Source organism: Nomascus leucogenys, chromosome 13 (assembly GCF_006542625.1).
Source record: "Nomascus leucogenys isolate Asia chromosome 13, Asia_NLE_v1, whole genome shotgun sequence".
In the NCBI taxonomy this organism is placed as follows: Eukaryota; Metazoa; Chordata; class Mammalia; order Primates; family Hylobatidae; genus Nomascus; species Nomascus leucogenys.
The window spans coordinates 26,651,643-26,676,907 of record NC_044393.1 but is presented as its reverse complement, the minus strand read 5'-3'; the positions used below and the strand labels follow the sequence as shown (position 1 = coordinate 26,676,907).

Genomic DNA, 25,265 nt, shown 5'->3' with positions numbered 1-25,265 from the left:
AACCGCCTAGCCTTTGGGCCTCAGCTGAGATACCCCCTCCTCTGGGAAGGCCACCATGGTTTAGGTGTCTCCTCTTGCCCCTCTGGCCCTTTGGAGCTGGAGATGACTGTCCCTGACAAGACACTGTGGGAAGGGCCACCGTGCTCTGACCTCTGGCTCCCAGGGGCCTGAGAAAAGCTTCCTGGCCCTGCTCTCAGTTTTGCAGGCCTTCATGACTTGCATTGAACATATACCTCTCAGGGTCTTCCCTGGGCCCCCTCGTGCCTAGGCCAAGGGCCAGCAGTGATCCAGTTATACTGGAACCCACTCTGGCCAGACCTCACTCTGAACAAGGCCCTGCCCACCTGGCACCCTGGTCCGCCTGCGCCTCTGCACCCAGGCTCCCTCCTGGGCCGCCCTTGCTGTGCTCCTCGCAGGGAAGGTGGTGTAGGATGGGCTTGGTGTCCCTCGGATCTGGCTGGCATTCTGACTGTCTGCCTTCTGGCTGGGGCAGGCTCCTGGAGCCCCTGTGGCCTTGTGTGTAAAATGAGTGTGGCCACAGCTTGCTACAGGGCTGCTGAGAAAATTGGAGGGGAGCGTGAACCCCAGGTGGGAGGATGTGAGGGGGAGAAGCTGAGGGGGAGAAGCGTGGGTTTCTGCACCCCTATCAGCACATCCCATTCCACGCCCAGCCTGGGCCAGAGCAGCTGGTGACGTTGGGGTTTGCCAAGAGGAGCCCAGGCTCCTTCCTTGGGCTGTTCCCAGGGGCTCTGGGTGGCTGTCCCAGTTAGGGAGACGTGCAGAGGGTTAGGGATTGTCACTTGGCTGCTAAGAGTTGGGATCTCAGGCACACCATTTAACCTGTCTGTGCTTCAGTTTCCTCATCTGTGTGATGGGGTGATGAGCGTGGTGCATGGCAGGTGCCTGACAAGCCCTTCGGCTCTCCCATCAGGGAGAGGATGGCTGCCAATGGGCCAAGTCCCTGCCCACCGCCTTCCCCCTCCATCCCTGCACAGGCCTGACATTATACCCACCACTGCTCTTCCCTACCCCGCCTCCCACCTCTTCCCCACCACTGGGGCACTGTTATCAGGAGGCATTTCAGTACTGGCTGAGAACAGCTTCCACCCTGGGCCCTTCTGAGAGGATGCGATCACTGATAGATGCCCCGCTGGGGCCTCCTTTGAGGAATGGGCTCTGGGGTACGAGACGGTGGAACCCAGATAGTCTGGGTTTGCCTCCCGGTGCTGTGTCTTATGAGCTGTGTGACATCAGGCAAGCAGCTCCACCTCTCTGTGCTTCAGTTTCCTCATCTGCAAATCAGGGCCTGCCACAGAGGGCTGGGGTGGCTCACTGAGCTCATAAGCATGGTGCTCGCCACCCAGGAGCACCGTGATGGTGACGCCCTAGCTGTTGTTATCCTCTGAGGACCAACCGTCCCTCCTCCTTGTGGGGCCCCTGGTTTATTTGGCCTCTGTGTCCACCCCGTGATGAGGGCATGGCAGGAGGACCCCTCTGGACTTTCTCTTCTCCAGGTCTAGGGGACAAGTAGAGGGTGGAGCTGAGAGAGGCTGTGTTCAGAAATTGGGAACCTGCTGTGTGATCTTGGATGGCCCCTCTCCCTTTCTGAGCCTCCATTTCCCGGCCTGTTCTATGAGCAGGTTGACCTGGCCCCTCGTTATCCTTGTCACGATACTTTCTGTAGTTCCTCCCTCGGCCAGCCCAGCCACATGGCTTTTGAGTGTCTTTCCCACTACAGCATCTGGGGCGCAGTAGGTGCTCAGCTAAGCCTTGTTGGAGGAGCCCGGGAGTGCACCACGGAGTGGCCGTCCAGGGCTTTCCCACTCCCGGCCTCTTGCTTGTGTGGCCCCCTTTGCCAAGAATGTGGCCCCCATTCATCTCTACTTGTGGAAATCCTTGTCCTCGAAGCCCTTCGCAAATGCTGCCTCCCCCAGGAAGCCTTTCCCAGTTTCTCCCAGCCGGAGGAGATGCTGGTCCTTGGAACACTTGCTCTGAGGCTCTCTGGTGGTCCTGTTACAGTGCACTGCCGTGTCCATAGTAACAGATGAATGGTAAACAGGGACTGTGCACTTATTAGGAGCCAGGCACAGGGGGAGGCCCTGAGCTTGTGCTGTCTTATTTCATCTTCCACACCAACCTTGCAAGGTGGATATTCATCCTATTATCCCTCCCTTTACAGAACAGAGAACAGAGGCTCAGAGAAGTGAAGCAACTTGCCCAGCTATGAAAGACAGAGCCAGGATTTGAAACCAGGTAAGCCTGTGTTTTTTCTTAAAAAGGGAAGAAAAAACATCCACACACACACACACACACACACACGACAGGGAAAAGTAAGTCTCTCTCACACCCAGGTCTCCTTGGCAGAGGCAACCACTTGAAAAAATTTCTGGTCTATCCTTCCAGGGAGATCCAGGCATATATAAGCATGTATATTAACAATTTTTTTTAGCATAATGTGAATTTCAATAATGATGGGAATGCCAGGTGTTGATATTTTTAGCTTCTGCACTTGACTCAATATTATACATTTGCAAAGAATTTTTTTTTCTTAGACAGGGTCTTACTCTGTTGCCCAGGCTGTAGTGCAGTGTCACAATCATGCTCACTGTAGCCTCGAACTCCTGGGCTCAAACGATCCTCCCACCTCAGCGTCCCAAGGAGCTGGGTCTGCAGGCACATGCACCCCATCCAGCTAATTACTTATTTTTTTATAGAGACAGAGTCTCACTGTGTTGCCTAGGCTGGTCTCGAATGCCTGGGCTCAAGCAATCCTCCTGTCTTGGCCTCCCAAAGTGCTGGGATTATAGGTATGAGCCATCACCCCTGGCCAGAATTTTTTTTTTTTTTTTAGACAAATGATAGCACACACTTTACCCTGTCCTCAATTGACTTTTTTCTCTTGACAGTGTACCTCAGAGATCACTTATTTGTGCTGCACTTTTCTTGTTCATGGTTGCGTAGTATTCCACTGCATGTATGGTGGTCACACTTTATTTAATTAAGGACAGATATTTTGGTTGTTTCCAGTCTTTTGCTTGTTCTAGACAATTCCGCAAATGAATATCCTCAATCATATGCCTTGTGTTTGTGTGTTCTTTTAGGATCAATTCCACCTTGTAGGGCCAGTGGGTGTGTAATTGTCATCAGTATTGCCAAATTGTCCTTCAGAGAGATTGTGCTGGTGTCACCACACCCTCTGTTCTCCTCACTCTCACCAGCATAGGATGTTACCAAATTTGGGGTAAATTGCATAGGTGCAATTTGCCAATCTGATAGGTGAACAGTGGCCCCCCGTGTAGTTTATTTGAAAAATGTATATCACAGCTTTACTGAGATAAAATTCACTCCCATACAATTTATCTATTTAAAGTATACAATTAAGTGGTTTTTAGTAGAGTCACAGAATTGTACAGTCGTTACCACAGTCAAATTTAGAACATTTTCATTACCCCAGAAACAAACTTTTACCCATTACAGTCACTCTCCACTTCCCTCTAAACTTCCCTCCCCTAGGCCTAGGCAGCAACTAATCTAGTTTCTGTTTCTATAGATTTGCCTATTCTGGACATTCAATAGAAATGGAATCATTCAAGTGTGCTCTTTTGTGGCTGGCTTCTTTCACTTAGCGTAATGTTTTCAAGATTCACTCATGTTGTAGCGTGGATCAATATTTCATTCTTTTTTTTTGCCAAATAATATTCTGTCATATGGATATACCATATTTTATTTATCCATTCATCAGTTGATGGACATTTGGGCTTTCTGGCTATTATGGGTAATGCTGTTCTGGACATTCATGCGCAAGTTTTTGTATAGACATATGTTTTTCATTTCTTTCGAGTGTGTACCTAGGAGTAGAATTGCTAGATCATATGGTAATTCCGTGTTTAACTTTTTGAGGAACTGCCAGACTGTTTTGCAAAGCAGCTGCACCATTTTACATTCCCATCAGCAATGTCTGAGGGTTCCAATTTCTCCACATCCTTGCCAACATTTGTCTTGTAGATTCTAGCCATCCATCCTAGTGTCTGTGAAGTGGCGTCTCATTGTGGTTTTGATTTTTTTTTTTTTTTTTTGAGACAGGGTCTCACTCTGTTGCCAAGGCTCACTGCAGCCTCAAACTCTTGGGCTCTAACAATCCTCTCATCTCAGCCTCCCAAGCAGCTGGGACCAAAAGTGTGTGCCACCACGCCTGGCTAATTTTTGTTTTTTTTTAATTTGTGGAGATGGGGTCTCACTGTGTTGCCCAGGCTGGCCTCGAACTCCCGGGCTCAAGTGATCCTCGCACCTCAGCCTCCCAAAGTGCTGGGATTACAGGCATGTGCCACTGTACTCGGCTGTTTTGATTTGTATTTCCCTAATTACTAGTGACATTAAGCATCTTTTCATGTGCTTGTTGGCAATTTGTATATCTTCTTTGGAGGAATGTCTGTTCAAGTTCTTTGCCTATTTTTATTATTAATGTTATCTATTTTTTTTTTCCTTAGAGACAGGGTCTCACTATGTTGCCCAGGCTAATCTAAAAGTCCTGGCCTCAAGTGATCCCCCTGCTTCAGCCTCCCAAGTACCTAGGACTATAAGTGCATGCCACCATGCCTGACTTAATTTTTTTTTTTTTAATTTTGTAGAGATAAGAGCTTACTCTGCCACCCAGGCTGGAGTGCAATGCTGTAATCATAGCTGACTGTAACCTCAAATTCCTGGGCTCAAGCAGTCCTCCCATCTCAGCCTCCTGAGTAGCTAGGACCACAGGCATGCAATACCACACCTGGCTAATTTTAAAAAAATTTTTAGTAGGGGTCTCGCTATGTTTCCCAGGCTGGTCTCAAGCTCCTGGCCTCAAGAGATCCTCCTGTCTTGGCTTCCAAAGCACTGGGATTACATGCATGAGGCACTGTAAGAGATTTTTATATATTGTAGATACAAGTCCCTTGTCAGATATATGATTTGCAAATATTTTCTCCTATTCTGTGGGTTGTGCTTTTACTTTCTTGATGTTGTTCTTTGGAAAACAGAAGTTTTTAATTGTGATGAAATGCAGTTTATTTTTCCTTTTGTTGCTTGTGCTCTAGGTGTCGTATTTAAGAAATCATAATCTGGCCAGGCGCGGTGGCTCACACCTGTAATCCCAGCACTTTGGGAGGCGAGGCAGGTGGATCACCTGAGGTCAGGAGTTAGAGACTAGCCTGGCCAACATGGTGAAACCCCGTCTCTACTAAAAATACAAAAATTAGCCAGGCGCATTGGTGGGCACCTGTGATCCCAGCTACTCAGGAGGATGAGGCAGGACAATCACTTGAATCCAGGAGGTGGAGATTGCAATGAGCTGAGATCGCACCATTTCACTCCAGCCTGGGCAACAGAGTGAGACTCCATCTCAAAACAAACAGACAAATAAACAAACACAAATAAACCAACCAAACCAACAAAAAAAGAAATCATAATCCAAGGTCATAACATTTACGCCTATGTTCTCTTATGAGAGTTTTTATTTTTACCTCTTTCATTTAGGTTTGTGATCCAATCTGAGTGGATTTTTATGCATGATTTGAGGAAGGTGTCCAGCTTCTTCTCCCTTGAATTGTCTTGGCACCCTTGTATAAAATCAATTGACTGTCAATGGGAGTGTTTCCTTTTGGACTCTGAATTCCCCTCCACTGGTTTAAAAGTCTACACTTCTACCAGTACCTTGCTGTTACTGTTGTTTTACAGTTTTGAAACTGAAAAGTGTGAGTCCTCGAACTGTTTTTCTTAAAGACTGTTTTGGCTATTCTGGATGCCATGACTTCCCATATGAATTTTAAGATCAGTTTGTCAATTTTGGCAAAGAAACTCGCTGGGACTTTGATAGGGAGCAGACCAATTGGGGAGTATTGCCATCTTAATAATATTTAGGCTTCTGAGCCATGAACACGGGATGTCTTTCCATTTCTTTTGACTTTTTTTGTAGTTTTCAGGGTATAAATTTTATACTTTTATTAATCTTATTCCTAAGTATTCTTTTGATGCTATCATAAATTTCCTTCTTAATTTTATTTTTGGATTCTTCATTGCCAACCTATAGAAATACAGTGTATTTTTGTATATTGATTTTGTACTTTACAGCCTTGCTGAACTCATTTATTAGTTCTACTGACTTTTTGACGGAATTCTTAGGATTTTCTATATATAAGATCATATTATCTGCAAATAAAGAGAGTTTTACTTCTTCCTTTCTAATCTGGATGCCTTATGTTCATTTTCGTTCCTAATTGTCCTGGCTAGAAGCTCCAGTACAATCTTGAATAGAAGTGGTGAGAGTAGATATTCTTGTCATTTCTGATCTTAGGGGGATGGCATGCAGTCTTTTACCGTTAAGTAGGATGTTAGCTATGGAGTTTTCTTTTTCTTTCTTTTCTTTCTTTTTTTTTTTTTTTTTTTTTAAGATGGGAGTCTCACTCTGTCATCCAGGCTGGAGTGCAGTGGTGCGATCTTGGCTCACTGAAACCTTTGCCTCCTGGGTTCAAGCGATTCTCTTGCCTCGGCCTCCTGAGTAGCTGGAATTACTGGCATCTGCCACCATGCCCAGCTAATTTTTGTGTTTTTAGTAGAGACGAGATTTCACCATGTTGGCCAGACTGGTCTCTAACTCCCGACCTCAGGTGATCCACCCGGCTCTGCCTTCCAGAGTGCTGGGATTACAGGTGTGAGCCACCGCGCGCGGCCTAGCCGTAAGGTTTTCATTGCTGCTTTTTATCTGGGTGACGAGGTTCCCTTCTATCGTTTTTGTCATGAAGGAGTGTTGAATTTTGTCAAATGCTTTTTCTGCATGTATTAGAATTATTACATGGTTCTTGACCTTTATTATATTGGTATAGTGTATCACATTAATCAATTTTCAGAAGTTAAACCAACTTTGGCCGGGCTTGGTATCTCACGCCTGTAATCCCAGCACTTTGGGAGACCAAGGCGGGAGGATTGCCTGAGGTCAGGAGTTCGAAACCGGCCTGGCCAACATGGCAAAACATCGTCTCTACTAAAAATACAAAAATTAGCTGGCTGTGCTGGCGGGCGCCTGTAATCCCAGCTACCTGGGAGGCTGAGGAACGCGAATCGCTTGAACCCAGGAGGTGGAGGTTGCAGTGAGCCAAGATCGTGCCACTGCACTCCAGCCTGGGCGACAGAGAAAGACTGTCTCAAAAAAAAAGTTAAACCGACTTTATATTACTGAGATCAGTCTTACTTGGTCATAGCGTCTAATTCTTTTCATATGTTGCTGGATCCAGTTTTCTAGTATTTTGTAGAAGATTTATATATATGTAATATATGTATTCATTTTCATAAAAGTTATTGGTCTGTAATTTTCTTTTCTTGTGATGTCTTTGTGTGGTTATGGTATTGGGGTAATACTGGCTTCAGAAAATGAGTTGAGAAGTGTTTCCTAGAGAAGAACTGGTATTATTTCTTCTTTAAATATTTGGTAGAATTCACCAGTCCAGCTATCTGGGCCTGGGCTGCTTCTGTGAGAAGATTTAAAATTAATAATTCCATCTCTTTACTTGCTTTAGATTTATTCAAATTTTCTATTTCTTCTTCTTCTTTTTTTTTTTTGAGACGGAGTTTCACTCTTGTTGCCCACGCTGGAGTGCAATGGCGCTATCTTGGCCCACCTCAACCTCCGCCTCCTGGGTTCAAGCAATTCTCCTGCCTCAGCCTCCTGAGTAGCTGGGATTACAGGCATGTGCCACCACGCCCAGCTAATTTTTTATTTTTAGTAAAATTAAATTTAGGGTTTCACCGTATACATGTGGGCCAGGCTGTTCTTGAACTCCTGAACTCAGGTGATCCGCCTGCCTTGGCTTCCCAAAGTGTTGGGATTACAGGCGTGAGCCACCGTGCCCAGCCTATTTCTTCTTATTTTTGATAATTTGTGTTTTTTTCCTAGGAATTTCATCTAAGTTATCTAGTTTGTTGACATAGAATTATTCATAGTAGTCTCTTATAATCTTTGTTTCTTTAAGGTTAGTGATAATGTCTTCCCTTTCATTCCTGAGTTTAGTAATTTGAGTCTTCTCTTTTTTTCTTGTTCAATCTAGCTAAAGGTTTGTCAATTTTGTTGATCTTTTCAAATAATCACCTCTTGGTTTTGTTGATTTTCTCTATTGCTTTTTATTTTTTATTTCATTAATTTCTGCTCTAATCTTTATTCTTTCCTTCCTTGTACAGCTTTAGGTTTAGTTTGCTCTTCTTTTCCCAGTGTCTTAAGGTAGAAGCTTAGGTTATTGATTTGAAATCTTTCTTATTTTTATTTTTATTTATTTATTTATTTTGAGACGGAGTTTCGCTCTTGTTGCCCAGGCTAGAGTGCAATGGTGTGATCTCAGCTCACTGCAACCTCCACCTCCCAGGTTCAAGCAATTCTCTTGCCTCAGCCTCCCAAGTAGCTGGGATTACAGGCACCTGCCACCACGCCCGGCTGATTTTTGTATTTTAGTAGAGATGGGGTTTCACCATGTTGGCCAGGCTAGTCTTGAACTCCTGACCTCCAATCTGCCCCCCTTGGCCTCCCAAAGTGCTAGGATTACAAGCGTGAGCCACTACACCGGGCCTATTTTTATTTGTTGCCCAGGCTGGAGTGTAAGTGGCACGATCATGGCTCATTGCCGCTCTGAACTCCGGGGCTTGAGCAGTCCTCCTGCCTCAGCCTCCCGAGTAGCTGGGACTACCGGCAGGTGCCACCATGCCTGACGATTTTTTTTTGTGTGTGTGTTTTTTAGAGATGGGGGTTTCACCATGTCACTTAGGCTAGTCTCGAACTCCTGAGCTCAAGCAATCCACCTGCCCCAGCCTCCCAAAGTGCTAGGATTACAGGCGTGAGCCACCACATCTAGACGGTTTCTTTTTTTTAAAATATAGGATTTTACACCCAGAAATTTCCCTATAAGTTCTCTTTTTACCACATCCATATATTTGGGTATGTTGTATCTTCATTTTCTTTTATCTCGAAGTATTTTCTAAGCTTTTTGGTGATTTATTCTTTGACTCACTGGTTATTGAGGAGCATGTTGTTTAGTTTTCACGTTTTAATTTTCCAAATTTCTTTCTGTTATTGATTTCTTACTTCATTCTATTGTGGTTGGAAACATACTTTGTATGATTTCACTCCTTTTAAGTTTATTGAGGCTTGTTTTATGGTGTAGCATATGGTCTATCCCAGAGAATGTTCCATGTGCACTTGAGAAGAACGTGTATCTGCTGTTGTTGCGTGGCTGGTATGGTTTGAATTTGCATTTATCTTATGAGTGAGGTTGAGCATCTTGTCATGTGTTTGCGAGCCATTTGTTTGCTTTTTCTGTAAACTATATGTTGTCATTTTTCTTACTTTATGGGAGCTTATTATATACATGCTAAGAAAAAAAACCACCCTTACCTATGACATGAGTTGCAATTATTTTTCTTTGTCCTTTGAACTTGTTTATGATGTCTGTTGAGCCATTTCAGATTTTCATGTAGATTGATTTATCATTTAAAAAATGGTTTCTAGGTCTTATATCATGTTTAGGAATGCTTTCCCCATTCAGAGATATGAAAATTCATTATCTTTCCCCTTTATACATATATATACACATATATATACATATACATATATACATATATACACATATATACACATATACACACACATATATACATATATAAATACATATATATATATACATATATACACACACACACACACACATATATTTTTTGTGGATATGAGGTTTCGCCATGTTGTTCAGGCTGGTCTCAAACTCCTGGACTCAAACAACCCTCCTGCCTTGGCCTCCCAAAGTGTTGGGATTACAGGTGTGAGCCACCGCGCCCAGCTCCTCCGCTTTTTAGAGTTTTATTGTTTGAGTATTTTGTGGTTTAAATCTGATTGGTTTGTAATTTATTGGCATATATAGTGAGATTGGGATCCAGCTTTGTTTTCTGATGGCAGATTGTTGGTCCTAACTCCATCTTAAAAATCATCCACCTTTTTCTCACTGGTATAAACTGCCATCTTCATTATGTAGTACATTCCCATATATTTCAGGACAACTTTTGGATTCTCTATTCTGTTCCCCTGATGTACTGATGTGCCAATAGCACACAGTTTTAATGACTGTGTCTTTATAGTAAGGTTTACTGTCTGGTTGGGCTGTTTCTCCCTCATTACTTTTCTTTTTAGGAGTTCTCTGGCTACTCTTATTCATATGTTTTTACTTACAAATTTAGAAATTGACTTTCCTAGTTAAAAAAAAATCTTCTTGGTTTTTTTTTTGTTGGGATCACATTGAACTTTTAGATTGATTTATGAATAATTTTTTTTTTTTTTTAGACAGAGTCTTGCTCTGTTGCCCAGGCTGGAGCGCAGTGACGTTATCTCGGCTCACTGCAACCTCTGCCTTCCAGGTTCAAGCGATTCTTCTGCCTCAGCCTCCTGAGTAGCTAGGACTACAGGCACCTGCCAGCACACACTGCTAATTTTTGTATTTATAGTGGAGACGGGGTTTCACCATATTGGCCAGGCTAGTCTCGAACTCCTGACCTCATGATCCGCCCACCTTGGCCTCCCAAAGTGCTGGGATTACAGGTGTGAGCCACTGCCCCTGGCCGATATTTTTATAATGCTAAGCTTTCTTTCATTTTATTTGCTAAGCTTTCTTTCATTTTATTTTCTAATTGCAATTGGTATATATACACATAACTGATTTGAGAATGTTAACTTAATTCCCTGCCACTTTACTTAATTTGCTTTTGGTTTAATAGTTTTGCAGTAGATTCTCTTGGATTTCCCAGACTTATACCTATACCAAATACTATAATAATACTTTTTTTTTCTTTTTTTGAGACAGAGCCTTGCTCTGTTGCCCAGGCTGGAGTGCAGTAGTGTGATCTCAGCTCACTGCAACCTCCACCTCCCAGGTTCAAGCAACTCTCATCTCTCAGCCTCCAGAGTAGCTGGGATTACAGGCATGCACCACCACACCTGGCTAATTTTTGTACTTTTAGTAGAGATGGGGTTTCGCCATGTTGGCTAGGCTGATCTTGAACTCCTGACCTCAGGTGATCCACCCGCCTCTGGCTCCCAAAATGTTGGGATTATAGGTGTGAGCCACTGCACCTGGCCAATAATAATACTCTTACCTTCACTTTTCTAATTCCATTTTATTCTTCAATTTCTTTTTCTATTCTTTTTTTTTTTGAGACAGAGTCTCACTCTGTCACCCATACTGGAGTGTAGTGCCATGATCTCCACTCACTGCAACCTCTGCCTCCTGGGTTCAAGTGATTCTCTTGCCTCAGCCTCTCGAGTAGCTGGGATTATAGGTGCCCGCCACCATGCCTGACTAATTTTTGTATTTTTAGTAGAGATGAGGTTTCACTATGTTGGCCAGGCTGATCTCAAACTCCTGACCTCAGGTGATCCACCTGCCTTGGCCTCCCAAATTGCTGGGATTACAGGCATGAGCCACCGTGCCTGGCCTCTTTCCTTTTTTTTTTTTTGAGACAGAGTCTCACTCTGTTGCTCAGGGTGGAGTGCAGTGCTGTGATAATGGCTCACTGCAACCTCAACCTTCCAGACTCAAATGATTCTCTCACTTCAGCCTCCTGTGTAGCTGGGACTACAGGTGCATGCCATCATGCCTGGCTAATTTCTTTTGTGTATTTTTGGTAGAAATGGGATTTCACCATGTTGCCCAGGCTAGTCTGAAACCCCTTAGGCTCACGTGATCCTCCTGCCTCCGCCTCACAAGATATTGGGATTACGTGCATGAGCCAACACACCTGGCCAAATTTTTGTGTTTTTTTTAGAGATGGTGTTTTACCATGTTGCCCAGGATAGTCTGAAACTCATGGGCTCCAGCATTCCATCCGCCTCAGCCTCCCAAAGTGCTGGGATTACAGATGTGAGCCACCACACCCAACCCTCTTTTTCTAAGCTAATTGTATTGGCAAGTATCTTAGAATGGGGTTAACTGGTGGACATGTATTTTAGTTCATTCAGGCTGCTGTAACGAAATACCATAGACTGGGCAGCTTAAACCATGAACATTTATTTCTCACAGCTCTGAAGGCTGGAGAGTCCAATATCAAGGTGGCAGCAGATTCAGTGTCTGATGAGGACTCTCTTCCTGGTTTGCAAACAGCCACCTTCTTAATGTGTCCTCACATGGCAGAGACAGACAGGGCTCTGGTTTCCTCCTCTTCTCATAATGGCGCTAATCCCATCATAAGGACTCCATCCTTATGACTCATCTAAACCTAATCACCTCCCAAGGCCCACCTCCAAACACCACCACACTGGAGATTAGGGCTTCGACATGTGAATCTGGGGTGGGGGACGCACATTCAGTGCATAGAGATATCCTTGTCTTTTCTGGGTTCTTTCCCTGTAAAGGGGCTTTTGTAGGTCTTGGCTCCTAATCAACTCCACCAGACAACACCCCTCAGGACCATGCACAGGGCATGGCACATATAGTAGGCATTTTGGAGGCTTTTGCCTAACTATGGAAGTGACTGCAAAAGAGGGCAAGTGTCTGAACAAGGTCTTCCACAGAAATCATAATAATAGCCAATTAGATATTGAGCACTTTCTATGTGCCAGGCGCTTTACAAATATGACATCATGCTTTCCTCACAATGAGCCCCACGTTATGTAGGAACAATCACACTCATTCCCATTTCCCGAGGCTGCATGGTGAGGAAGTTGCAAGCTGGCATCTGAACCTGGCATTCTGGCATTCTGGCCCCAGGCCACCTGTGTGTATATATATATATATATATATATATTCTTTGGAGATGGAGTTTTGCTCTTGTTGTCCAGGTGGAGTGCAATGGCACGATGTCTGCTCACTGCAACCTCCACCTCCCTGGTTCAAGTGATTCTCCTACCTCAGCCTATCAAGTAGCTGGGATTACAGGCATGCGCCACCATGCCCAGCTAATTTTGTACTTCTAGTAGAGATGGGGTTTCACTATGTTGGCCAGGCTGGTCTCTAACTCCTGACCTCAGGTGATTCACCTGCCTCGGCCTCCCAAAGTGCTGGAATTACAGGCATGAGCCATTGCGCCCGGCCCCACCTGTAGTTTTTGACTGCTCTGTGATGCTTCTGCTTCCCTGGAGGGTCTAAGATGTGGGCGATGAGGTCATAGGTTGCCCTCTGACTCCTGTGTTGCTTTGGGCCGTGGGGTCATTGGCACGGTGAGCGGGGCACCAGAGGTGGGTTCTGACACCGCTCTCCTGAACCGTGAGCATCCCAGGTCTGCTGCACTCACTTGCTGTGTGGCCTTGGACAAGGTTTTAGTTTCTCTGAACCTTGATCCCGTCTGTAAAGTGGGTGCAGTTACAGTCCCTGCTTCACTGTGCTGTTGGGACAATTAAGAACCAACTGTGTGTAAAGCGCCCAGCCTTGTGCTTGGCGTTCAAGGCCCTGCCACTGCCTCCTCTTATTCCCTGGAATGATAATAACAACAGTAAACAACATTGTGTGCTGTTTATCGTGCACTTATTCTTTTCCTGCCACAAGGACTCGCACTCGTACTTTTCAGTTGTTAGGTTTCTATCCCCATTTTAAAGGGGAGGAAACTCACAGGCAAAGTGACTTGCACAAGAAAATGTAGCTACTAAGAAGTGCAGCCAGGACTTGAACCCAGGTTTGACTGGAGTCCTCACTCTCAGCTCCTAAGCTCCTGGCCTGCTCTCCACCCTTAGAAGAGGTGAGATGATGTTCTTCAGAGTCAGGAAGGAAGGGGCTGGTGTGTAGTGGCTGAACAGCAGTGTGTTCTGAGCATCCGTGAGCCAGGAGGTGAGAGTGTGTGGTACCCTGTGGTTGGGCTGATCATTGTGGGAGAATGGGACACGCCGTGGGAGCATGGGACACACCGTGGGAGACGGCAGCAACACCAGCTGCAGGGCCGTGTGGACCCAGGTGATGGCTTTAGGCCTCATCCACAGGGTTATGATGAGAAGCTCTTGAATATTTTTTTAAAATTCTCACTTTAGAAAATCATGACAAAGTCATTTCTAAATGTCAACTGATACAGGGTGTAAAGTGAAAAGGGGATTTTCCTCTCCCCATCCCACACTTTTGAGATGAAACATTGTGATGAATTTGGAATCATTCCAGAGCTTTCTTTTTTTAAAGTTTTTTAAATTTTTATGGGTACACAGTAGGTGTATATATTTATGGGGTACATGAGATATCTTGACACAGGCATACATTGTGTGATAATCACATCGGGTAAGTGGGGTATCCGTCACCTCAAGCAGCTATCATTCCTTTGTGTTACAAACAATCCAATTCTACTGTTTTAGTTTTTTTTTAATTTTTTTTTTTGAGACATGGTCTCATGGTCTCACTCTGTTGCTCAGGCAGAGTGCATGTGTGTGTGTGTGCAATTTCCTTTCTTTCTTCTCTTTTTTTTTTTTTTTTTTTTTTTGAGACAGGGTCTCGTTCTGTCACCCAGGCTGGAGTGCAGTGGCGTGATGATAGCTCACTGCATCCTCAAACTCCAGGGCTCAAGTGATCCCCCCACCTCAGCCTCCCAAGTAGCTGGGACTACAGGCTAATTTTTAATTTTCTGTAGAGATAGAGTCTCACTATGTTGCCCAAGCTCAGCCTTCTTTACAGAGATAATAGCAGCTCATGTTTGCTACGGGCACGGCACCACACTAAGCCCACTGCCTGCATTATCATGTTTGATTGCTCACAACCCTATTATGTGGGGTAGCATCGTCCCCATTTTCCAGAGGAAGAAACTGAGGCCCTAATATGCCCAGAGGAGATTCTACACTGCCGCCGCCTTCTTTTCACTGAAACAGTATGTTAGGGTCTCTTCTCGGGCCACTCTCAGCTCTCATTCTTTGTAATGGCTGCACTGCTGTCCACTTGATGACTGGAGCCCCTTTATTTAACCAGCCCCTCTCTGAGGAACACGTAGGTTGTTAATGGCTTTCTGTGGAGAGTTTTATGTGGGGGAGGCCCGGTTGTCTGCGAGGTTTACAGAGCAGCCTCTGGCTGTGGGGGGAGGGTGGACTGGAGGGGCCCACACTGTTGTGTCCAGGCCCAGGATCACAGGGCCCTGGCCTGAAGGACTGGAGATAGACAGGGTGGAGGGGAGGAATGCGCTTGAGGAAGATTCAGGAGCTACCCCAGGGCTCCCCAAGGGCAGAGCCCCACACAGGGCTTGGCACATGGCAGGTGCTCTGCGAATACCTGGAGAATGACTGGGGTGGGATGTGCAGGGGTGTCGCTGAGTCAGTGATGGGGATGGGGGAGGGGGGATGCAGGCTTAGCGGGAGGTGCTAGGCCACTTGGGGACCTGCTGAGCTCAAGGCACTGGGAATGCCAAGGGAAAAGTTCTTATGGCAGCAACTCAGCACCTCTCGAGGGAGCGAGCCATAGTGCAGGCCCCTGTCTGCTGAGGAGTCCAGAGCCCGCGGTGAGGAGTGGCTTCCTGAAGGAAAGGGGCCACCTTTCCCTGGGAACCTCAGGCAGCCCCAGTGTGGGGCCCCCACTACTTCCCCTTGACCCCTGCAAGGGTCTATCTCTACCTTGGAGGCTGCAAGTGGCGGAAGAGATGGGGGGGTTGGCCCCTCTCCAAGGAGCAACTCATGGTGACTCGGCAGTTGGGCCCCAGAACCGGGAAGCCCAAGGATAGAGCTCTGTGCCAGGGAGGAGGGTGGTCTCTCTTGAGGTCCCACAGCATGGAAGCAGCCCTCCCAGACTAACTCCCACCCTCACTGAGTCATCGAGTGAAGAGCCGGGTAGCTTTCGAGACCAGCCCGGCCAACATGGTGAAACCCCGTGTCTACTAAAAATACTGGAATTAGCCGCGAGTGGTGGCATGCACCTGCAATCCCAGCTACTCAGGGGGCTGAGGCAGTAGAATTGCTCGAACCTGGGAGGCGAAGGTTGCAGTGAGCCGAGATCACACCGTTGCACTCCAGCCTGGGCGACAGAGGAAGACTCTGTCTCAAAAAAAAAAAAAAAAAAAAAAAAAAAAATAAAATAATATTTAGCCAGGCGTGGTGTTCGGTGCCCGTAATCCCAGCTACTTGGGAGGCTGAGGCAGGAGAATCGCTGGAACCCAGGAGGCGGAGGTTGCTGTGAGCCGAGATCGCGCCACTGCACTCCAGCCTGGGCAACAGAGTGAGACTCCATCTCAAAAAAAAAAAAAAAAAAAAGGAAAAGGAAAAAGAAAAAGAACGAGAGAGCTTGGAGTGGCCTGAGAAGATGCTCCGAACACACTAACACACTAAGTGAAAGAGGGAGGCGGCAGTGTAGAATCTCCTCTGGGTATCTCAGGGCCTCAGTTTCCTCATCTGGAAAGTGGGGGCCACAGTGCTACCCGCATGACCCTCAGTGGGCCATTCTTGCTCAAGCACGTTCTGCTCAGAGCTTTCTCTGGCTTTCTCTGGGAGTGGGGTGGGCTGCTTTATCCTCTCACCCCTCTTCCAAGGCCATCTGGCTGCTTTGTGAGAGAGAGTCCCTGGGGGTAGGAGGTGGGGCCTGTGAGTTTCAGCCCCTGATTCCCACCTGCCAAGTGTGGTGGCCCCTTTTCACTCTCACCCATGCTGTGTGACTTCTGGCAAGTTCTTCAACCTCTCTGTGTCTTAATGTCCTCAACAGTAAGATAAAGACATGATTAGTATTTACCTCCTAGATTATCATGAGGAGCCGATGAGTCAATGTTTGCAAAGTACTTAGAGCAAGGTCCAATTCAAGGTCTGAGCTCTGGGAGTATTTGAATACCACGGAATGATATTTAGTCTTTTCAGTGTGGCATTGCGGGAACAAAGTAGGATGCAAATTATACATCCATGCCCATTTAGTCTTTTGTCTATTCTGCAAATAGTTCCAGAGCACCTAGTGGGTGTCAGGCCCGTCCTGGTCTCTGGGGGCATGGAGATGGATCCTGCCTGGCCCTGCCACCCGCGAGTGCACAGTGGAGGGCACTGGGTGGACCCCAGTTTGTTGACCGTCTTGCGTTGCTGTGACGCTGGAAGGAAACGCACCACCACACCCAGGTGTTTGTCTTCTAGGGGCAGAATTATGGGGCATTTTCTTTTATTTTTTCTTTTCTTTTCTTTTTTTAATCTTCCTGTAGTTCTCAAAGAGTCCACTCTGAATGATAAAAGTTACCATTTACGGAGGCCTGGCAACGTTCCGCGCCATCCTGAGCATGTTCCGTGTGCTTTTCTCATGGATTCTCCCAGCAGCCCTGACATGGGTGTTATTCCCGATCGATAGAGAGGAAAACTGAGGTGAAGGGCGGCAGGCCAGGATTCAAACCAGGGAGTCTGCTCCAGCACTCCGGCTCTTAACCTTGACCGTCTGCCTCTCCACAAACACTAGGATCAACCATCAGGACCAAAAAAACAGTCTCACAAACCAACAAACATTGCACTTGGTGGCGCAGGACCTTAGCTTGGTCTTAAAGGTCCCCGTTATGCTTTTTCTGAGTGCCCCAGTGGGGACTGGTCTTCATGTTTGTGAGTGCAGGGGTCAGGGGCTGTGTCTTTTCTTCTTGTCCCCTTCAAGAGGGGACATGTATCCTTGATCCTGGAAGGGCCCTTAAGGTCTAGCCCTGGCTCTCTGTCTCCCGTCATGGCACATCAGCCAAGTACCCATTCTCCTGTCTTTGATTACCTCCAGTGTCAGGGAGCTCACTCCTCAACATTTATTTTATTCTAAAGAAAATTCAGGCTCTTAGATAGTTCTTCCTCCATAAAAATGTTTTAAAAAAATTTTTACTTCCTCTTAAAGTCTCATAAACAAGTCCCCTGCTTTGGGGTCCTGAGGCAGGACCTGGCTAATTCGTCTCTATGTCCCCCTATAGTGAGGAGCACAGGGCCTGCTAGTAGGTACTATAAATGCTGCACCAGGAAGCAAGTGGCTAGGGGGCGGGCTGGTTGGGCCCCCATCAAGCCTCGGGCTGCAGGTAACCAGGTCAGCAGGTCCTGTGGGACACCAGCTGGGTGAGTGCTGATGGGCATCGTGACCTCAATGGAATAGGTTGCCATAGAAACTGACTTTGGACCTGTCCCCAGGTCCATTGACTTGTCCCTCAGGAGACCATGGTAATCCCTTGAGCTGTTCAGCAGGTCTCCCCAGGGCCTCCCCAACCCCACATTCTCTGAGCTGGGTGGTCCCCAGGGAGCATGCAAACCATACCCCCATTGTGCAGCTGGGTAGCCCGAGGCCCCACGGGCGCAGGGGACAGGCTGAAGTTCACACAGGCAGGGGGCGTCTCATAGCTGGGCTGGGCACTCAGGGCAAACAGCCTTGCCCGAGGACCCAGCCAGTCAGGGGGACTTTTCCCCACTCATGGGTTCTCAGAGGAAATTCTGGACCGATTCCCAGGCCTTCTGCCTCCCCAGAGAATAATCAGAACCGGCCTCCCTGGTGTGTCCAGAATCGCACAATATCAATAATGGCTGAGGTGCAGGGTGACCTGTGATGCCCCTAGCACCCTACAGTGTCTTGTGCACTTACCACAATGACCCCATCGTTACAGATGAGGAAACACGGCACAGAGAGAAGTTAAGTCACATGCCTAAGGTCACACAGCTGTTTAGGGGTAGAGCCAGGATCTGGATGTGGAGAGCCCAGCTCCAGAGCCCATTCTCACCACCATGCCATACCCTGTCTCGCTCTTGCTTTGAGAGGGTTGAAAACGCTTTGGGAGGGTTGAAGGATATTTCAGGTCTAGGAGGCTCTTAGCACTGGGCCTGCTAGAGCCATAGCCTGATGAACAGTGATCAGAGAGTGGGTGCCATTATGATTTCTCTTTCTAATGACATCCTCAAAACAGTACTGAGATGTCTGCTTTATCCCTGCTTTGCAGATGAGGACGCTGAGGCACAGAGAGGGGAAGCCACTTGCCTAGGGACACACAGCGGGGAGAGGTGGAGCAGGGCCTCTATTTCGAGACCCCTGACTCCACACCTTGTGTTTGTGCCAAGACCCCAGGCTGCCTCCCAGGTCCTCTGGGACAGCCCCTGCCTTCTACCAGGTGAGATGATGGCCCTATCAGGGCTCAAGATGGGTGGGCAGACCCCGGCCAATCTGGGTGGGAGCTGGGACCAGCCAGGGCCTGCGCATGGGGAAGTGGGAGGCAGAGGGTGGTGGCAGGACTGTGGGCGTCAGGGGGAGTTTTCAACTTGGTTTACTCTGTGTTTCCGTCTCTCTGGACCTCCCAGGTTTCTGGCTCTGAAGTCCCTTAGCTCTTAAATAGTCACTCATTCATTCAGCTGTTTACTGAGCACCTACTGTGTGCCACACCCCATGCTAGGCACTGGGAGCACAGCAGTGAACAAGATGAACAAGAGCCCATGACAGTAGTCACTTAACCACATGAATTCAAACAACAAAAACAAAACAGGACCACATGTTATCAAAGACAGACAGAAATCGGGGGACCCAGTGAAAGGATTTGGGGAACACTTCCCAAGGAGGGGACTTTTGAGTTGAGAACGGAAGGAGGCACCAGTCACCCTGGTGAAGTGGCCAGGGAACAGCATTTGGGCAGAGTGAATGGTATGTGTGAAGGCCCTGTGGCTGGAGTGAGCTCCCAGCCATCTCTGCTTCAAACCTCCCGCTGTACGGCCTTGGCTGCCACTTTTAGCACCTTTCTCCAGCGTTAAGCAATTCCCGTCAGCCACATATTCATTCAACAAACCCTCAATGAGCCCCCTCCATGTGCTAGGTGCCCGGGACATAGGCGTGGCTCAGACACTGTCCCCGCCAGGAGGGAGGGAAACAGTGACTCAGGGGGAGGTGGGTGGGTAAGGTCAGGGCTTCTGATTATGAGGCATTTCTTCCGTTCCTGGCGCTGGACCGAGGAAGCCCTTTATGGATGGATGCCATCCTTACGGCTCATTTTACAGATGAAGACATCGAGGTTTTGAGAGGCTAACTATCCCAAAGAGGCTGGTGCCCTGTCCCCCCTTTTATATTTTTTCTTTTTCTTTTCTTTCTTTTTTTTTTTATTTTTATTTTTTGAGACGGAGTCTTCCTCTGACTCCCAGGCTGGAGTGCAGTGGCAGGATCTGGGCTCACTGCAGCCTCTGCCTCCCCTGTTCAAGCGAGTCTCCTGCCTCACCCTCCAGAGTAGCTGGGACTACAGGCGCGTGCCACTATGCCCAGCCAATTTTTTTTTTTTTTTTTCAGTAGGGAGGGGGTTTCCGCGTGTTGGCCAGGCTGGTCTCGAACTCCTGACCTCAAGTGATCCACCCGCCTCGGCCTCCCAAAGTTCTGGGATTACAGGCGTGAGCCACCATGCCCGGCCCTGGTGCCTCTCTTTGGGCCTCGTTTTTCCCATCTGTGGAATGGGTGGGAGGGAGGCCGGCCAAGGGGCCTCAGCAGCCCTGCCTGAACAGTGTCTTCTCTCTCTCCAGCCAGGACCATGGGCAGCAACAAGAGCAAGCCCAAGGACGCCAGCCAGCGGCGCCGCAGTCTGGAGCCCACCGAGAACGTGCACGGCGCTGGCGGGGGCGCTTTCCCTGCCTCGCAGACCCCCAGCAAGCCAGCCTCGGCCGAAGGCCACCGCGGCCCCGGCGCGGCCTTCGCCCCCGCGGCCGCCGAGCCCAAGCTGTTCGGAGGCTTCAACTCCTCGGACACCGTCACCTCCCCGCAGAGGGCGGGCCCGCTGGCCGGTCAGTGCGCGGGCGGCGCGGGGTCCTTGCCCACCTGGGGCCACGGCGGGGAGGCGGCGGGGCTGTGTGCCCGGGGTCGCCCCCTCTGCGCAGGCTCTTCCTCTCGCCAGGGGTAGCGCCCCTGGGTGACTTGGGAGTGCGGGGAGGGCCATACACACTGTGAAGCGTCCGCGCCGCCGCCGCTGGCTTTGGGGAGGAGCAGGCGCAGAGGACGCGGGGTCTGGTGATGGGGTCCTAGTGGGACGCTGAGGCCCACAGAGAGGGGCGGCGCGGGGACCGGGCCTGCTGCTACCTGGCGCCCAGGCCCTTTTCGTTGCCTGGGTCCGCCCAGAGATGAGTCGGGACGCGCGGCCCACGTGCGGCGGAGGGGCTGCTGGGTCGCTCGGGGAACGGGGCACCAGGCGGCCCAGGCTGGGCCCGCGCCAGGATGCGCCCCTGCGCCCTCTGCTGGCGCTGTGCGGTCACCGCAGCCCCGGAGAGGGCCGCTTGGAGAGCCGCGGCCGTACCCCAGACACTCCACGCAGACTTCACACTCAGACCCGTGCACTCTCCCCACAGGCACACGCTGGGCCACACACACGGCTACACCCCCGCCCGGGGCACGCACACATGCAGAGTGGAGGCAGGGTCACAGACACCCGCAGACACATCCCCAGCCCAGCTGTACCCAGATGCAAACTCACATGCACAGGTGACCTCACACTTGTAGCTGAAGACACACGCACATGCCCTCAGAAGCGCATTCAGAGACACACACAAGACACAGACACACGCTCAGCTGGAAATCACCATCGTGGCCGCCAAGGCGACAGATACACACAGGTGCATCGAGAACATGCGAACACTCAGAGACACACGGACAGGCTTGGACCCCTCAGACGCAGACGCACGCCCAAGAGAGAAACAGACCCACAGACGCACCATTCATTTGTTCAAGAAGTATATGTGGCGCTCCTACTACAGGCCAGGGCTCCTCTGCTGCCCGGGCCCCAGCGGTGCAGACAGAACCCACCTGGGGGAAGGAAGCAAAGGGCAGCTCGTGGAGGGTGTTAGAAGTGGCGCTGCTGCGAAGGCACAAAAGAGGCAGGGAGGGAGGGCTGGGGGATGTGTGGAGGTGGAGGCTGTAGCTTAAAATGGTGGAAGGGGGTACGGGCTCCTTTTTGAGGGGGCAGTTACTTGGAGCCAAATCTTCCTGGACACCAGGAGCCCCCAGAGTGACACACTTTACAGAGAGAGAGCGAGCCTCCTGGGGCATTCTTTATTCACCACTTTGTTCAGCCTATAGCTCTTTCTTGAGCACCTACTATGTGCCTGGCTCTGGAAACAAAACAAAGATGCTTGTTATTGGCGACTTCTGGTCCTAGAGCAAGATGGGCACCAAACAGATAAGCCAGCACCCAGCACTGCCCAAAGCCCCGGGGACGGACGCGGACAGGAAGGGATGCTCCCGCTCCCACATGCCCTTGCAGGGATGCGCAGATACAAGGATGCAGTGGACACGTGCACAGGCCCATCTTCACTGAACCTGACTGTCTTTGGGCTGAGCACTTGTGGTGTGTGGGAGACAAATCCACTCCTCCTGGGTACAGGGCCCTCCTACCCATGCCTTCCCTGGCTGTGGCCCCACCGTTCTGACACACCCCACCCCTCTCTGCAGGTGGAGTGACCACCTTTGTGGCCCTCTATGACTATGAGTCCAGGACGGAGACAGACCTGTCCTTCAAGAAAGGCGAGCGGCTCCAGATTGTCAACAACACGTGAGTGCCCCCTTCCCTATTGCCCCTCAGGGCTGGGTGGTGGGACTTCAAAGCGGGCAGGGGCTCATGCAGGATCTGGCATCAGGGCAGCACAGTGCAGAGCCCAGGGCAGTGTGAAGCCCAGGGCAGTGTGGAGGCAGGCGCCTGCTGCACTCTCGCCCTGCGCAGCACCTGCTGTTGCTCCCCCAGCCGTGGGGAACTCGTCCCAATCCCTGGCTCTCGCTTGCTCCCTCCAGCCCCCTCTCAGCTTCTCCCTCTCTCTGCTTCTCTCTCGCTGGCCCTTAGGAGGAAGGTGGATGTCAGGTGTGTACATGCTCCGTGGGCGGCGGGCTGGGTGGGGTGCTTTGCGGGGGGTGGGGGCTGCTGTCTGCATGTGCTTCCACTCCCTGCCTGTGATCTCTGGCTCTCTTGGCTGCTCCTCACCTCCCAGCTTCTCCTCTCCCCCCTCCACCAATTTGATTAGGTCCTGGACCTTAACGCGGGCTGCGATCAGGGGCCCTTCCATTGCACTCTCCTGCACACCTCCTCCCCATCCACCTTCCTACTCACTCACCCTCCCATTCTGCCCTGTCAGCCCACCCAAGTGTCTGCTGCATGCAGGAGCCAGTGCTGTGACGGGGATGGCCTGGGTGGGGAAGGCCTTGGCCACGTCCTCCTGGAGCCAGCATGTGGCCAGGGAGACAGCCCATGGCCCCAGTCCAGGCCAAGAGTCAGGCAGCGGGCGAGCCCAGAGTCAGCTCCTGGAGCCCCTGCTGTGGGCCTGCCTCCGCTGATGACCACAGGGACTGAGAGGGTCAAGGGCCTCCAAGGAAAGCCAGTGAAGTTCTCTGGCAGGTGGAGGTGGTGGAAGGGCAGCTTGCGGGAGGGTGCCGGGCTGGAGGGGGCTGACACCTTCATGGGTGTGGAAGGCAGGAAGGTTCTAGAGGGCAGAGGAGAATCGATCCCTGGGTGTCCTCGAAGGCCTGGCTAAGGAAGTTGGGGGTTTCCACCGCCCCGAGCGTGTCTGGCTTGCTCATGCCCCACTTGCCTTGCGCATGCTCTTCCCTTCGCCTGAAATGCCCTTTCTCCAGTGTCTGCCTGGGGAACTCCTGTTCATCGCTCAAGATCAGTGCAGGACTGCCTTCTCAGGGGGGCAAAAGGGAACAGAGGTGCCAGTTGCCATGCCAGTCGTCTCCACCTGTGTCCTCGTATTGACTCCTCTCTGCAGTCTAGCCAGGGCTGAAGTGGTCGGGGAGGGGGCTGTCTCCATTTTGCAGATGAGGAAACTGAGGCTCAGCGATGTGAAGGCCCTTGTCCAAGGTCACACAGCTACCAAGTAGCAAAGCCAGGATTGGAACCGAAGCAGCAACTTTCTGCCCTCCTCAAGCTGCTCTCGGCAGGGGGTGGGGGCCTCTCCCGGCTCCCCCTCCCCCCTTGCATGGCAGAGTCCTGGTGCGAAGCTACAGTTTCCTTATTGTCACCAGCTGTTTGTTTCTGCTTCCCCCCTAAAGTGGGAGCTGCTGGAGGGCGGCTCTCTGGTGCACCTCACTTCTGGGTCCCCATAGCACCTGTAACTCAGCACAGTGGCGGGTGCCCAGCAGGTGATGGTGAACAGGATGAATGAACAGCAGTGACAACGTCACTGTTTCTTGTGCTCTCTATGTGAGCTGGGCCCTGTGCTGAGTGCTTAAAGTCGCATTATTTTATTTACGCATCACCATAGCCTCGAGAAATGGGAAGTCTTACTTGCACCATTTTACAGATGAGGAAACTGAGGCCCAGAGAGGTGAAATAACTTACCCAAGGTCACATGGCTAGTGTGGCAGAGCTGGAAGACTAGGCTGGCCCTCTGACCCATGGTCCTTTCAGGAAGGCTCAGTGGAGGTGCAGCAGAGGCCACAGGAGGGAGAGGCCTGTGCAGGGGAGGGGTGTCAGCAGGATGGCTCTGAAGTCCTGGTGGAGTCTCTACCAAGTGTCTCAGACTGGGGTGACAGCTGGGGCAAAGCTGTGGAGGCAGGAAGGGCTCGGAGAACTTTGGTTCTTCCTTTTTCACCTGGAGTCAGAGAGCAGCCCCATGCTTGCCTTTTTCCAGCCCTTTCCCTCCACTCTTCTTGCCTTCCAGGGAGGGTGGGCTGGGGGAGGTTTGGCCAGGAAGCTGGGGCTGCCAGGAGGCCTGGAAGTGATGGAATCTCATTCAGGCAAGACCCTGGGGTAGCTAATTGGGAGATGGGGGTGGGTGGATTGGGAGCCCCTCCTCAAATCACAATGTTCCAATGCTCCTTCGCTTAGACGTCGGAGATGGTGGCTGAGCGTGGTGGCTCACGCCTGTAATCCCAGCACTTTGGGAGGCTGAGGCAGGAGGATCGCTTGAACCCAGAAGTTTGAGACCAGCCTGAGAAACATAGGGAGACCTGGCCTCTACAAAATATAAAAGTAAATTAGCTAGGTGTGGTGGCGTGTGTCAGTGGTCCCAGCTACTCAGGAGGCTGAGGTGGGAGGGTTGCTTGAGCCAGGAGTTGAAGGCTGCAGTGAGCCACGATCGTGCTACTGCACTCCAGCCTGGGTGACAGAGCAAGACTCTGTCTCAAAAAAAAAAAAAAAAAAAGAAGTGAAGGAGGGAGGTGTAGGTGGGGGGCTAATGGTATTAGTAGAAGAGGAGAGGGAAAGGGATTTGGGGGGCAGGGCTTTATAGGAGATGGGCCACCTGAATTTAAGGTGTTCGAGTCTCACACCTCACCCCGGGGACCCGCCTGCGTGCGTGTCCTTCCGCCGTCAGTGCTTAGGGCCTATTACTGTGTAGTGCCTCCCCTACCCTGTAAGAGTGGGGGGTTTTCTGAATCTAGCGTGGGGCCCAGGCA

At 49.9% G+C, this 25,265-nt stretch overlaps 1 protein-coding gene across 5 annotated transcripts in view; it reads left to right on the top strand.

Moving 5' to 3' along the window:
- SRC (SRC proto-oncogene, non-receptor tyrosine kinase) overlaps positions 1-25,265 on the top strand; it is a 61,355-nt gene that overhangs the window by 18,998 nt on the left and 17,092 nt on the right. For 3 of the 5 annotated variants that reach the window (XM_030826273.1, XM_030826275.1, XM_030826272.1), the window contains exons 2-6: positions 2,180-2,253; positions 18,862-19,029; positions 20,414-20,671; positions 22,329-22,428; positions 22,714-22,731. In XM_030826273.1, the coding sequence (XP_030682133.1) occupies positions 20,422-20,671; positions 22,329-22,428; positions 22,714-22,731 (368 nt within the window). In that variant the 5' untranslated portion in view covers positions 2,180-2,253; positions 18,862-19,029; positions 20,414-20,421. The remainder of the gene's footprint in view (positions 1-2,179; positions 2,254-18,861; positions 19,030-20,413; positions 20,672-22,328; positions 22,429-22,713; positions 22,732-25,265) is intronic. The other 2 variants (XM_030826274.1, XM_030826276.1) reach the window with 2 other exon arrangements.